The following is a 14,893-nucleotide window of genomic DNA, read 5'->3' as shown; positions in this document are numbered from 1 at the left end:
TTGGAGACAAAAGCTTCGTTCCCGTACTTTTTAATAGTAAAACTCGTAAAAGAGAGAAAGAGAGAAAAATTGTTGTCACAAAAAAGTTTTTTCAAAAAGTTCGGGAACGGAAAAATGGAAAATACGTCAAAAAAACTGGAACAAATGTCAAAGTCGGCGTATCAGCCAATCAGACGCCGGCAACCATGTTACTATTTTTTTACTCGCCCAAATTTGTCGTGTAAAAAGTTTTTAAAGAGAGCGTCATTCAGCGCCATTTTTGTTTAAAGAGAAGTGAACATTTTACAAGTTTTTTGTGTACGGGAACGCTTTTTCGAGGAATATGTGTAAAAGTCGTAAAAATTGTAAAAACTTTTTAGTTCTGGAACACAGCTAAATTGTCTGGTGTAAATGCCTAGTTATGACTTTTACCATTAAAAAAAAGTTGGTCTGTTCCAGTACTGCAAGAATTTACTAAATTTTACTATTTTTTCCGATATCATATAGGAAAAATTGTTATCGTAGTAAAAAATTGCAGGTTCTTGCAGGTTCTGGAACAGGCATGGTAAAGGAACAAAGTTTTGATGATTGTGCTGTTAACAATTTTATTGGTCTGTTCCAGTACTGCAAGAATCTACTAATTTTTACTATTTTTTTTCGATAACACAAAGGAAAAAATGTTATCGTAGTAAAAATAAGTAAAAAATGTGTAGTAATATGGTCTGTTCCAGTACTGCAAGAATCTACTAATTTTTACTATCTTTTCCGATAACATAAAGGGAAAAATGCTATCGTAGTAAAATATAGTAGCTTCTTGCAGGTTCTGGAACAAAGCAATAGTTGCTCTGTTCCAGAACCTGCATGAATCTACTATTTTTTACTACGACAACAATTTTTCCTTTATGAAATCGAAAAAATAGTAAAAAGTTTTAGATTCCTGGAATTCTGGAACAGACCACATGTTCATCAGCTCAACAGATGCATCTACCTTGATTATTGGGTTTGTACAAAATTTCGAAATTTCCCCGCATTGAAAGGAATATTTTTATAATTTAAATTATTGTGTAAGCTCTGTACTATAGAGAGATCGTATTGGCACGCCGTTTTTTATTCCATTTTAACAACAAAGTACGAAAATGTCCTCAACAAATGCAGACGAATCTGTGATGGGAACTATAGAGAAAATTCGTGATAATCAGTACATTTGGAGAACTCCTCTGCCGCGAACTGGTTCATATAAATCTGCTGTAGTTATCGTTGATAATTATGGTATAAGATCCCAATGGAAACTAATCGGTAAGTGATCAGTGTTTCTTCTTATAATGTGTACACAATTTTACAGGATTAAAATGCGGCATGTAATGAAGTAAACTCCCCAATACATTCATTGAAATTGGAATAATATTATTCCTCTCATTTCTCTTTGTACTCACTCTAGTACGTAAAGAAATAGATGGCCACTACAGCTATTTATTTTCCATAAAAATGATTTCATCGAACAGCAGAAACGCACAGTTCAGTTTCGCAGTTATGTCCAAGGGATCATCAAACGCAAAGAATGGTCCGATGTCAGTGTTAGATAATCCAAATATGTCACTCTCACTATTGACCAAAAGTGACAAAATTGAATTAGACATCACAGTCAACGCTAAAGCCCCCAAAATAGCAGATGATTTTGCCAAAATTTTATCTAGCGAGGAATACAGCGATGTAACCCTTGTCGCCCAAGGGGGTGTTACATTTAAAGCTCACAAGATGGTATTATGTACTCGGAGTGAGATTTTTGCTGCTATGTTTCGTAATGACTTGGAGGAGAGTCGAAAAAATCGTATCGAAATTGATGATATGGATGCCAATGTAATGAAAGAAATGTTAACTAACATATACACTGATTCGGAGATACCTAAGGAAATGGCCGCAAAGCTCTTTTGTGTTGCACATAAGTATGCCTTGTTTAACTTGCAGCAAATGTGTGAAAAAATGTTAATCGATGCAATCGGAGTAGATTCTGTTGCTGATATTCTACTGTTGGCCGAAAAGCATTCCTCTGAAAGTCTTAAAACTGCGGCCGTTGAATTTATAATAGAAAATATTAAAGAGGTGAATGGAACGGAAGGGTGGAGAAAACTAAGAGAAACTTATCTTGAATTATACGTTGAGATTTTGGAAAAAACTTTAGAACAACGTTTGTAATTTGAATGCGGAATTGAAATATTTGCGAAACAAAATGAGTTTATTTTTTTCATAAAAAACAAAGAATTTTTCTAATTCTTTAATTATATTTTAAAAGATCATAAATAGGAATGAGCCCTCATATTCCAGTACCCTGATCCTAACCCCCAAATAAATAAAAACAACATTCTGAATTATATGTAAATATTTTTGTTCTTTAGTAGAGTATTTTTTGGTTTTAATTTATAATAAATTTTGTAGTTCTATTACAAATCGAAATTTGTTGCTATTTGTGTAGGGCGGGGGGACATGTTTTTTCTTGTAGTAAATAAGAAAAATGGTTTGAGATTCATTTGTTTTAATGAAATAAACTTAAAATTTATGGGAACTTGGTTGTGCTTTTGTTTTTCTTTCTACTTAAATGTATTTGTATAGATGAATAATGTGTGTTTGGGTGTGTGGTTTTAGATGTTGTTTTTGTGAAATCATGATTGCTACAAATACATTACAAACTACTAAGGCACATAAATTCGGCAAGGAGCCTTTTTTCTAACATACAAAATAAACTCGTTGCGCGTTTACTTCTTAAAAACTATGACATGGCAATTAAAAATAGCATGAATAATATTTGGTTTGGTAGCTTAAGGAAACGAGACAAAAAAAAATATATATATATTTTAAATCTTGGCAAAGATTAAAATTCATCACGCGACTTCATATCAGCACCGGCTGATGCTGTCTCCAATTGTGGTTCTGGTAACTCTACATTTGGTTGATTGTCTAAACGTGGTTCCACCAGGAATGCTCTTTCAGGATCACTTTTCAATTGTGCAGCAGAGGGTGATTTATTTCCTGCCTGATGCGTTTCAATGATATAGGAATCTTCGGTGTCCGAAATATAACCATAATCTCCGGTATAGTGTGTGGGGTACAATAGCAGAGGGGCAGCACTGAAAGCCAAAAGATCACGTTCCGGGAAGGCCTCTGACCATGTCTTGTTGGGATGTCTGTTAAACATTATGGGCAAGAATTCATCAACTGGTAGCAGTTTTTCCAAGGGTTTGGCTTTTAGCAATTTTTCAGCACCCTTCAAGGTGATAACATAACCCAAAGTCCAATAAGAATAGCCGGCATGGACCAAATTTTCGGTATTCTCAACCCAGGGCTCCACCTCATCCTTTAGGCGTTTGCGACCAAAGTACCTATAACCAGAAAATAGAGGAAAATATTGTAAAAAACTGGAATCCAAGAAATTCTCCTTGTCACACTTACACCAAATCATAATCGATAACTTTGCGTATCTGTTCCATTACACCCAAAGCTTTTTCTTTAAAGTAGGGCTCAAAACGAATATCATCTTCCAAAACCAAAACTTCCTTTTGTTGTTTCTCCACAATGGTTTGCCAAATATGATAGTGGCTCAAGAAACAACCGATTTCACCCAAAGTCATGGGACGCTGATGATAGGGATCTTCATAGCCGGGCAGAAATTTGATGCCCAATTCTTTGATCATTTCGGGGGTAAGGCGTCTGGAATGATAAAGGGCGAATTTTTTTTAATTTAAATGGCCTGAATATTTGACTTTCACTTACTTTCCATCCACGGCAGGGAAATATTCAACATCCAAATTTAAGGCTTCAAATAGCTTTAACATTTTATCACGTCTTTCCGGACGGCGCTCCAAGTTAATCATATAGATGTGGTCCAAGCCAAGCTTGTCTCTGCAAAACAAACAAAAAATGGAATAGAAAATTTGAAGTTAAAAAAATGTCTTGAGGAGCATGTTCTTCGTTAGACCCTTTCTAAAAGAAAGGGTGCTTCGTTAGACCCTTTCTAAAAGAAAGGGTGCTTCGTTAGACCCTTTCTAAAAGAAAGGGTGCTTCGTTAGACCCTTTCTAAAAGAAAGGGTGCTTCGTTAGACCCTTTCTAAAAGAAAGGGTGCTTCGTTAGACCCTTTCTAAAAGAAAGGGTGCTTCGTTAGACCCTTTCTAAAAGAAAGGGTGCTTCGTTAGACCCTTTCTAAAAGAAAGGGTGCTTCGTTAGACCCTTTCTAAAAGAAAGGGTGCTTCGTTAGACCCTTTCTAAAAGAAAGGGTGCTTCGTTAGACCCTTTCTAAAAGAAAGGGTGCTTCGTTAGACCCTTTCTAAAAGAAAGGGTGCTTCGTTAGACCCTTTCTAAAAGAAAGGGTGCTTCGTTAGACCCTTTCTAAAAGAAAGGGTGCTTCGTTAGACCCTTTCTAAAAGAAAGGGTGCTTCGTTAGACCCTTTCTAAAAGAAAGGGTGCTTCGTTAGACCCATTCTAAAAGAAAGGGTGCTTCGTTAGACCCTTTCTAAAAGAAAGGGTGCTTCGTTAGACCCTTTCTAAAAGAAAGGGTGCTTCGTTAGACCCTTTCTAAAAGAATGGGTGCTTCGTTAGACCCTTTCTAAAAGAAAGGGTGCTTCGTTAGACCCTTCTTAAAGAAAGGGTGCTTCGTTAGACCCTTTCTAAAAGAAAGGGTGCTTCGTTAGACCCTTTCTAAAAGAAAGGGTGCTTCGTTAGACCCTTTCTAAAAGAAAGGGTGCTTCGTTAGACCCTTTCTAAAAGAAAGGGTGCTTCGTTAGACCCTTTCTAAAAGAAAGGGTGCTTCGTTAGACCCTTTCTAAAAGAAAGGGTGCTTCGTTAGACCCTTTCTAAAAGAAAGGGTGCTTCGTTAGACCCTTTCTAAAAGAAAGGGTGCTTCGTTAGACCCTTTCTAAAAGAAAGGGTGCTTCGTTAGACCCTTTCTAAAAGAAAGGGTGCTTCGTTAGACCCTTTCTAAAAGAAAGGGTGCTTCGTTAGACCCTTTCTAAAAGAAAGGGTGCTTCGTTAGACCCTTTCTAAAAGAAAGGGTGCTTCGTTAGACCCATTCTAAAAGAAAGGGTGCTTCGTTAGACCCTTTCTAAAAGAAAGGGTGCTTCGTTAGACCCTTTCTAAAAGAAAGGGTGCTTCGTTAGACCCTTTCTAAAAGAAAGGGTGCTTCGTTAGACCCTTCTTAAAGAAAGGGTGCTTCGTTAGACCCTTCTTAAAGAAAGGGTGCTTCGTTAGACCCTTTCTAAAAGAAAGGGTGCTTCGTTAGACCCTTTCTAAAAGAAAGGGTGCTTCGTTAGACCCTTTCTAAAAGAAAGGGTGCTTCGTTAGACCCTTTCTAAAAGAAAGGGTGCTTCGTTAGACCCTTTCTAAAAGAAAGGGTGCTTCGTTAGACCCTTTCTAAAAGAAAGGGTGCTTCGTTAGACCCTTTCTAAAAGAAAGGGTGCTTCGTTAGACCCTTTCTAAAAGAAAGGGTGCTTCGTTAGACCCTTTCTAAAAGAAAGGGTGCTTCGTTAGACCCTTTCTAAAAGAAAGGGTGCTTCGTTAGACCCTTTCTAAAAGAAAGGGTGCTTCGTTAGACCCTTTCTAAAAGAAAGGGTGCTTCGTTAGACCCTTTCTTAAAGAAAGGGTGCTTCGTTAGACCCTTCTTAAAGAAAGGGTGCTTCGTTAGACCCCTTTTAAAAGAAAGGGTGCTTCGTTAGACCCTTTCTAGAAGAGAGGGTGTTTCGTTAGACCCTTTCTAGAAGAGAGGGTGCTTCGTTAGACCCTTTCTAAAAGAAAGGGTGCTTCGTTGGACGCTTTCTGAAAGAAAGGTTGGTTCTTTGGACCATTTCTGAAAGAAAGGTTGGTTCTTTGGACCATTTCTAAAAGACAGGTTGTTTCTTTAGACCATTTCTGAAAGAAAGGTTGTTTCTTTGGACCATTTCTGAAAGAAAGGTTGTTTCTTTGGACCATTTCTGAAAGAAAGGTTGTGTCTTTGGACCATTTCTGAAAGAAAGGTTGTTTCTTTGGACCATTTCTGAAAGAAAGGTTGTGTCTTTGGACCATTTCTGAAAGAAAGGTTGTTTCTTCGGACCATTTCTGAAAGAAAGTTTACTTGTTTGGACCCTTTCTGAAAGGGATGGTGCTTCTTTAGACCCTTTTTAAAAAAGGGGCTTCTTTAAACCCTTTCTAAAAAAGGGGCTTCTTTAAACCCTTTCTAAAAATGGGCTTCTTTAAACCCTTTCTAAAAAATGGTACTTCTTTAGACCTTTTCTGAAATAAAAGGCTGCTTTCTATGCTCCCTTTCTTAAAGAAAGGCTGGCGTCTATAATCCCTTTCTGAAAGAAAAGGTACCTTCTATAGTCCGTTGTATAGTTTATGATTCTTCATAGATTATCAGAACGATCTTCAAATTCTATTTGGAAATGGTGTACATGAATGCGATTGAAAAGAGAGAGGGAGAGAAATCTGTGAGAATCTATAGAATTAAGAGTAAATTGCCCTTTTCTCCTCAACTGGTCAATCTTTCCTTGCATGGAATACTGAAGTGGAATATTGTGTATACAATGTCTGCATGAATATTCTAATGGATACATAAAATGCAAAATTCTGTTTGTATACAGAAGATATTCCAGATTGCATGTGCAAAGAAGACAACACATGTGTCATGGTTTTCGCGCGTTCTAAATAGTTTGTAATTAAATACAATTTAATGTGTTATGTTCTGGACATTTGTTGTTGTTATTGTTCCTTTATTGTGGGCAATGTAAATCTGTGTGGCCGTCTTTTGGTCACTAAGGCACTGATATTTCAATTCCAAGAACACTAAAACACTATACATAAAAAATTAATACTAAAATTTTGGTATTTGTGTAGTCTTCCTCCACAAAAGCATGGATGGTGGTCAGCTACATATTGTGCATTGTTTACATGTGTGTACATCACATCCATGTATTGGTAAAAGTCAAAACAACATCATTTATGTATTCATGAATTGTGTGAAAGAAATTTGATCTGATAGAAAGAAAAAACGAAATATGATCTCAATAATGATGACTTTTGTTTATGGCTGGGGGACAATAAGTGTTGGGCTATGCTGATAAAAATGTTTGAAAGATGCAAAGGGGTTATCAAGTGAATTTGAAACAGTTTTATCAGCATAACACAAAATTTGGTTTAAATTTCTTTTTAATTTTTCTTGGCTTATCAGTTTTTGGAATGCTACTTACTTTTCTTCTTTCCTTTCGAAACGTTTCAAATAGTCCTTAACTTCAGCCACTTGACCCAAATCATGTATTATATTCGTCTTGATATTCTGCAATTGTTTGTAGTCTTGCTCCAAAGTTTCGGTGTTTTCCAATGGTTGTAAAATATAACCAAATGGCACTTCATTGGTGATAAACAATGGTATCCTGGAACAGTTGGCTGATATGGCAAAAACAATAATATCATCAACAGGACCATCATACATGCGACACTGTTCCCCCAAACTGGCAGCATATTCCAAACCATTTTGCAATTGTGTCCTTAGAGTTTCACGATCAAATGTCAAATATGCTGAACCATTATAGTTGACATTAATGAGTACGGCACTGTGGATCATGGGTACCTCAAAGATACCCTCTTGTTGGACATTATAGATCTCACGATACATATCGGTACGTAGATAATAATAATCCGGTGACATGCCACACCAAAAATTCGAATATAAACCCTCGGACAGTAGCATGGGCGCCACAATTGGTAAATTTAAATCTGTCAAATGTTTAAGGGTGCGGGGTTCAGTCAACAAAACATCAGCATCCAAATACTGTGAAAAGAAAAAAAGAGAAGGTGTGATAAGGAAGAATAGAAAAAACATTAAAATGCATTGCTGTGGCGCAAGAAAATTGTGCCACAAAGTGATAAGAAAATGTTTCATTTTTCTTTTTGAGATTTACTTACAAATATATAATCAGCCCAGTTTTGTTGAGCATATACCAATGCTTCTTCTTTTAAGCTGATAAGATGGTGAAAACGTGCTTGGGGCCAATCCAATTCAGATTTTTCATTTTGATGACGTTGCTCGGTATCATTGAATAGTTTGTCAACTTTGTGATAGAGTGGCTCCACATGTTTCAACCATTCGGTTAGGATTTCCACGCTGTTATCGGAATTGTGATCAGAGCGTATCCTGAAAAGGCAAGTAGGAGTACATATTTAAAATCATTTTTAAGAGGAGACGACAAAGTTTACCAAAAAAAATCAGGAAGATTAAAATATTTCCTTGAAGAAGTCCACAGAAAATGTCTTCATATGGAAGGACAAATGGACTTCTTAAACAAGGCCAAGCGGACCTCTTAAAGAAGGCCAAGCGGACCTCTTAAAGAAGGCCAAGCCGACCTTTTTAGAAAGGAAAATATGTATGCTTCTTATAGAGGACCAAATGAACTTCTTACCAAATGAACTTCGTAGAATGCAATATCGACTTCTTAACGAAGGGGGTGTAGAAGGTAGGGTGGATTTCTAATAGAAAACAAAGTGGACTTTTTTAGATCCCCGATTGGATTTTTTAAGGAAGGCTTCTCAATGAAGGGCGAGTGGAATGTCCAAAATGGACTTGTTAAAGAAGGACAAGTAGAAGTTGACTTCTTACAGATGCTCGAAATGGACTTCTTAAAGAAAGCAAAATGCACTTCTTATAGATGCCCAAATTCATTTCTTATATACATTTTCCTTTAGAAAATTAAAATATGTTCTTGAAGAAGACTTACAAAGACTATTTGAATACCTCTTTGGTTTCAGTAAGAACTTCCATTCATGTTTGTTGGAAGACTTTTTTGGTCCAATTTCTAGTCTGCAATAAAAATACCCGTTGGCTTAAAAAAATTATAGTTTTTTGGGCTCTAATAAAATAACTGTTTGGCGTCCTATAATTGGACCTTTTAGTCCTTTAGGAGATAACCTTATACCATCTGTTTGTCTTCTACAAGGTAGACATTTTAGCATCCTTTCTTGTCTGCTAAAAAAATTGGACTTCAAAATATCTTTTGGACGCCAATAAAAGGTGCTTTTGGCCTTCCTTTTCCCCGAAAATATCTTTTTAACTGTTCGTCTTTTATAGGGTTATTTTCTTCTAGATGACTTCGTATGAAGAATTAAACCTTTTCGATGAAAATATCAATGTTAAGAAGATAAAACAGTCCTCTCATTGGTCTTATTCTTTGAGAAGAGCAAAAAGGTTTCCCATAATAGATTAAAATCCGTTTTAGGAGATTAAAATGTCTTCTTCCAGAAGATAAAAAGGTTATTAAATAGATGGCTTCATCGACTTCGCAAAGAAATGCAAGAAGCTTTCATAGACAAGGCAAATTGGAGGATCGATCGTGTAGGACTAAGACCACACCAACGTATGCATCTGCCTATAAAATATTATTTTTAACACATCGTAATATTTTTTGTATATTTTATTCGAACAATTTCAAATAATGTCCAAATGGCATCCCGAAATTACTTTCTGGATGGGTCTTCTTATAGAAAACCAAAAAGTAATTTTAGAAAGAAGTATTTTAATATTTTCGTAGATGTCTGAAAAATCTTATGGTCTTTGGAAGGCCTAGAGGTTTTCAGTTAGATGAGAAAAAATCCTCTTAAAGAAAATTAAAATGTCTTTCTTTCGAAGACTAACAGATGTTCTTTCCGAAGAATAAATACCTGAGGAAAGTACCTCTTGGTCTATTTGAAGATGTAGACTTTTAGATGCCTCTTTTTAAAGACTAAAAGGTCTTCTGTTTAATATCAAAATACTCTTAGAAGAGCTTTTAATTTTTTCACATCATAATCTTCACCCACTCCTTTATTTTCTCAACTATAGTATGCGATTCTTTAATATACCTCAGAAACCATCAATATTCTACTAAAGTAGACTTCAATAATTTAAACATTTAATTTTAACATCTTATCAACTATTTCTTATGTCCGCACCAAGCTTCGTATTCAGGATAAAAAATCTAACTCTGGTAACAATTTTCATGAAATTCCTTTGAAGGCGTTCCACCTAAACATAATTTATTCCCCCTAAATCAAATTTCCACACATTGTCCTAGTTCATTATTCCAACAAATGCAATAGGATGCAAATTATCTCAGAAGCCATAGACATTCCTCAAATTCCTCTTTACATCTTACATCTATAATTATCAGAATTAAATAACTCCACAATAATAAGTTCCTGCATCACTAAGCCGCCCTACATCTTATCTCGTCACTTGCAACATCTTCTTCACACACAGAGATAACCCAAATCATAATAAAAAAAAATCGAATAACATCTTCAAAATCAATTTAAGTTTTTTTTCTTGTTTCAACTCACCACAATGCAATTCGATTTTTTGGATAATCCAATTGATCCAAATAGGTTAATGCTAATGGCAGGATGTGAGCTTTATTTCTTACCAATAAAGCAATCACTATCTTCGGAGACAATTCCCCGAGATCTTCTGGTAGTAAATGGGCAATTTGTTGAACGGAGGCGGGTGGAGATTTGCCATATGTACCCGTCCAGCCGCAACAACATCCGGTTAGAAGAAGAATCCATAAAATTTTCATTTTAAATAACAACACTACACTTTTGTTTTTGATTGTAAAGGTTGGTGTATGAGAACTTCTCGTCTTCGTGGTTCAACTGATACTGATGAAAATTATCTCTGCGCTACATACGGATTTTGAGAGTTTATTCTTTTTTTTCTTTTCAAAACTATCTATCTTCTTTTGTTTTTGTTGCTATTTTCGCTATTTTCATTTAAGGGCTGTTTACACCATATGTCATATGAGCTGTCATTTCTTTCATCCATTCGACATTCTCTATGTTTGTCAAAATTGACGTCATCCATACCAAGGCAAATATAGAAGGTAGCCGATTCGGCGAATTGCTACAACAAAGCAACTTTTGCCGTAACATAATACGTCAAAATTTGTAAAGAGAATCAATTCGCCTTGGCGCTTAAATTTGCAGCGATTTAGCTTCGGCCAATCAGAACAAGATGTTTGTTTACATTTCACAATTACAACAATTTTATTTGACGTTTCATGTTCAATCAGCTGATACGAGTCGGCTACCTTCTTTAATGTGCCTTGATCCATACAACTTTCAATTTGTGCGTTCATACCTACAAGTGTTATTTTCGTATGACATAACCTATAAATATAAAAACAACTGTTTTTGTCATTGTTTACATTTATTGTTGAGTTGCAAATTTGGGCAAATTCATGGCAGAACTACCAGGTAGTGGCATCGTAAAATTTTGAATATGTTATGTCAAAACTTTCTTTATGTTGTTGGGGAAATTACAACAAAAATAATTTTTTTATAAAGGGATTTGACTTTTCATATTCGATCAGCTGGTGTGATACCACTACCTGGTAGTTCTGCCATGGGCAAATTTTAATTTTGGTTGAAGGAAAATGAATATGTAGCATGTTTGTGGTAGAATAGGTTTTTGGGGTTATAGAGGCATTCATGTTTTTGCCACAAAGCAATCATTTCCAAGACTGCTTCTTTCGACCAATCGATCTGAAAATAACATTATAAACACCCTTTATTTACTTTTCTAAATATTTTAATATGCATAACTTTCCATTTTCTTTTTTAAAAGATTTTGTTTTTCATTTTTTTTTTTTTTTTTGAGAATGCCAGAAAACAGCTGACAAATTTATGTTTACATACGAGAATGCCGTATCAAATAGAGCGCTCCCTAAATGAAAAATGTACATATGAGTTGCCAAATCATTTTGATAGATGAAAATTTTCATAGTGGTCACACTATTGGTCTGTTCCTTTACTTTTGAAAATAGTAAAACCGGCAAAAGTAGTGAAAGTTGCAAACTACCCCCATATGAATTGTATGGTGTCTGAAGTAAAGGAACGCTTTTCGAGTAAAAAGTGGCAAAACTTGAAGATTCTTGCACGTAAAGGAACAGGCTTATGTGTACAACATTCGCAGGTAGAAAATTTGACATCTCATACGACATTGATAGATGGTGTAAACAACCCTTTAGAGTTGTATAGTTCATGAACGAACTAGTTCAATTGAACGATTCATTGAAAAGAGCTTATGAACTAGATCAGTGGATATAGTTCATTATAGTTCAATAGTTCACTGAACTATAATCAGTCGGTGACCGTACGATCAACGAACGATTCACAATCTAGTTCAACATGTCGTTCACAAATACCATGGTACAATTAGAAAGGTAGATGCCTCAGCCCAGCTGATCGAATCCATGATGAAACAATAAGGTGGCGTAAAACGTCCAGCTGATTGGTTTCAATCTGTCAAATTTTTTGTTATTGTGAATAAATTGTATGAAAACGTAAACAAACATTTTGACATATTGAAGAATTTTCCGCCAAAAATGAGTTGTTGTTGTGCTACTTACGTGAACTGTTAAATAGATCTTGATCGAATCTAAAACGTCAAAAAACTAGGAATTCGCCATGAAAAATCAAAACAAAAAACCATATGAATCGGTAAGTAAGACTATGTTTACATTTACGAAATCCACTCGATTTCATCTGTCAATTCCTTTGTGTATACGTCAAATGAAAACTCATCTGAAATCGATTGGACTTCATTTGACGTTTGAGCAATGGAATTGACAGTTGAAATCGAGTGGATTTCGTAAATGTAAACATAGTATAAGAGATAGCATGTGTTCACTTTATAGACAAACACAAGCAATAAAAAGAGACAACAAGAGATCATTTTTCGAAAATTTTGACATTTTACATTACAAAAAAAGTTGCTTTGTTGTAGCAATTCGCCGTTGTTTCTACCTATTTAATTGTACCATGGTTTACACGATGAAGTTTTTCAGTTGATGCATGGCTCAATTACAGGTCCTCCACCAAGCGAATTCAAAGAAAAACAAAGATTTTAAATGTCAAAATTCATAAACAAAGCGAAAAAAAATTTTTGGGGCGAATTTCAATTCAGGTAGATACATATAAAACATTTTCCGAGGAAAAGTTGAAAAAGATTTATTTTTGTTTGACAAAACCGAATATACCAGCTGATCGAACTTCAACTGCTAAAATAAGTTATTGTAAATTAAATTCTCATACAAAACACAACAAATGTTGACATTTTACGTCTACAACATTAAGTTAATTTATTTCCTTTTTTAGAGATACATCTACCTGTTTCTGTGTTTCCTCACAGCGAATTCAAATGTCAAATATGAATTTTGACAGCTAAAATCGAAATCATCTGATTTTGCTGGGGGACCTGTAATTGGGCCATGAGTCATGGTACAATAATACAGGTAGCATTATCATGCCAGCTGATGGTAACATAATGTGTCAAGTGCATTCAATTGATGTCAAATTTTGACACCTTATGTTACCAACAATTACCGATGCGGCTACCTGTGTATTTGTACCATGGTACAATCATGGCCCAATTATACAGGTCCTCTCTCAAGCGAATTCAAACAAAAACAAAGATTTAAAAAGTCAAAATCATGGTACAATTAGAAAGGTAGATGCCTCAGCCCAGCTGATCGAATCTAGAACATCAAAAAACTAGGAATTCGCCGTGAAAAATCAAAACAAAAAACCATATGATTCGGTAAGTAAGAGATAGCATGTCTACACTTTATAGGCAAACACAACCGATAAAAGGAGACAACAAGAGACCATTTGGCGAAAATTTTGACAGTTTACATTACAAAAAAGTTGCTTTGTTGTACCAATTCGCCGATGCATCTACCTTTCTTATTGTACCATGGTCTAAATTCATAAACAAAGGCGAAAATTTTGTGTTCGCCGACACGGAATATGTTTGAGGCGAATTTCTTTATTGTCAATTAAGTGATTTTTGTTTGGCGTAACAGAAAATACCAGCTGATCGATCTTTAACTGCCAAAATAAGTTATTGTAAATTAAATTCTAATACAAAACACAACAAATGTTGACATTTTACGTGTACAACATAAAGTTGATATGTTTTTTTTTTTCGATATACATCTACCTGTTCCTCTACAGTTTGACATTTCCCTACCTCACAGCGAATTCAAATGACAAATATGAATTTTGACAGCTCAAATCGAAATCATTTGTTTTTGAGAGAGGACCTTTATAATTGGGCCATGCTGTTCCTCTACAGTTTGACATTTCTCTACCTCACAGCGAATTCAAATGACAAATATGAATTTTGACAGCTAAAATCAAAATCATTTGTTTTTGAGAGAGGACCTTTATAATTGGGCCATGGGTACAATTAAATAGGTGGAAACAACGGCGAATTGCTACAACAAAGCAACTTTTTTTGTAATGTAAAATGTCAAAATTTTCGCCAAATGATCTCTTGTTGTCTCTTTTTATCGCTTGTGTTTGTCTATAAAGTGCACACATGCTATCTCTTACTTACCGAATCATACGGTTTTTTAATTGATTTTTCATGGCGAATTCCTAGTTTTTTGACGTTTTAGATTCGATCAGCTGGGCTGAGGCATCTACCTAAGTAATTGTACCATGATTTGTACCATGGTACAATAATTCTTAGGTAGGCCACAGCTAACAGCTGATTACAATTTTTTTTTTTGTTATGGCTTAATCTGTCAAAACCGTGTTGACATGCAGAGTTGATATTTATTATTGATCAAAAAATACAACTCTGTTTTGTTTTCATTTCAACATTTCGTTCTTCTTCTTTGTTTACTCATCCGTTATCATTCATCAAAACAATTTTGACGTTTTAAGCCATAGCGACAGGGTTGTATTTTTTTGGCGATTCTCATACCTGGCCTACCTATGAATTATTGTACCATGATTTGTACCATGCCATGAGTTGATGGTTGAAATCAGTGTTGCCAGTATTTTTCTGTGCCTCATCCCCAAATTCAGAATCGTTCATCCCCAAATACATGTATTCCGTTTTCCCCAGAAAAAAAATAG

The 14,893-nt window shown here is 35.3% G+C and overlaps 2 protein-coding genes across 4 annotated transcripts; one reads left to right on the top strand and one right to left on the bottom strand.

Annotated features, from left to right (window-relative positions):
• The first annotated feature begins 275 nt into the window (after window positions 1–275).
• On the top strand, window positions 276–2,539 carry LOC141404009 (speckle-type POZ protein-like). 3 transcript variants are annotated; one of them, XM_073987178.1, is made up of 3 exons: window positions 276–979; window positions 1,049–1,275; window positions 1,418–2,539. In XM_073987178.1, exons 2-3 carry the CDS (start codon window positions 1,116–1,118, stop codon window positions 2,170–2,172), a joined length of 915 nt encoding a protein of 304 aa, XP_073843279.1. In that variant the 5' UTR covers window positions 276–979; window positions 1,049–1,115; the 3' UTR covers window positions 2,173–2,539. The 3 variants fall into 3 exon arrangements, with proteins under 3 accessions (XP_073843279.1, XP_073843280.1, XP_073843278.1); XM_073987179.1 differs by having other exon boundaries at window positions 861–979; window positions 1,062–1,275; XM_073987177.1 differs by lacking the exon at window positions 276–979 and having other exon boundaries at window positions 1,003–1,275.
• Window positions 2,346–10,800, bottom strand: LOC141404008 (glycosyltransferase 25 family member). Its single transcript, XM_073987176.1, has 6 exons — window positions 10,310–10,800; window positions 7,904–8,132; window positions 7,189–7,769; window positions 3,745–3,873; window positions 3,424–3,681; window positions 2,346–3,353 (listed from the first exon to the last, which is right to left on the bottom strand). Exons 1-6 carry the CDS (start codon window positions 10,543–10,545, stop codon window positions 2,846–2,848), a joined length of 1,941 nt encoding a protein of 646 aa, XP_073843277.1. The 5' UTR covers window positions 10,546–10,800; the 3' UTR covers window positions 2,346–2,845.
• Window positions 10,801–14,893: the final 4,093 nt, after the last annotated feature.

The sequence above is a fragment of the Musca autumnalis genome, unplaced genomic scaffold (genome assembly GCF_047663935.1).
Source record: "Musca autumnalis isolate F117 unplaced genomic scaffold, ASM4766393v1 scaffold_4, whole genome shotgun sequence".
Classification (NCBI taxonomy): Eukaryota; Metazoa; Arthropoda; class Insecta; order Diptera; family Muscidae; genus Musca; species Musca autumnalis.
The sequence above is the reverse complement of the archived record's forward strand: the minus strand, read 5'-3'. Positions and strand labels throughout refer to the sequence as shown.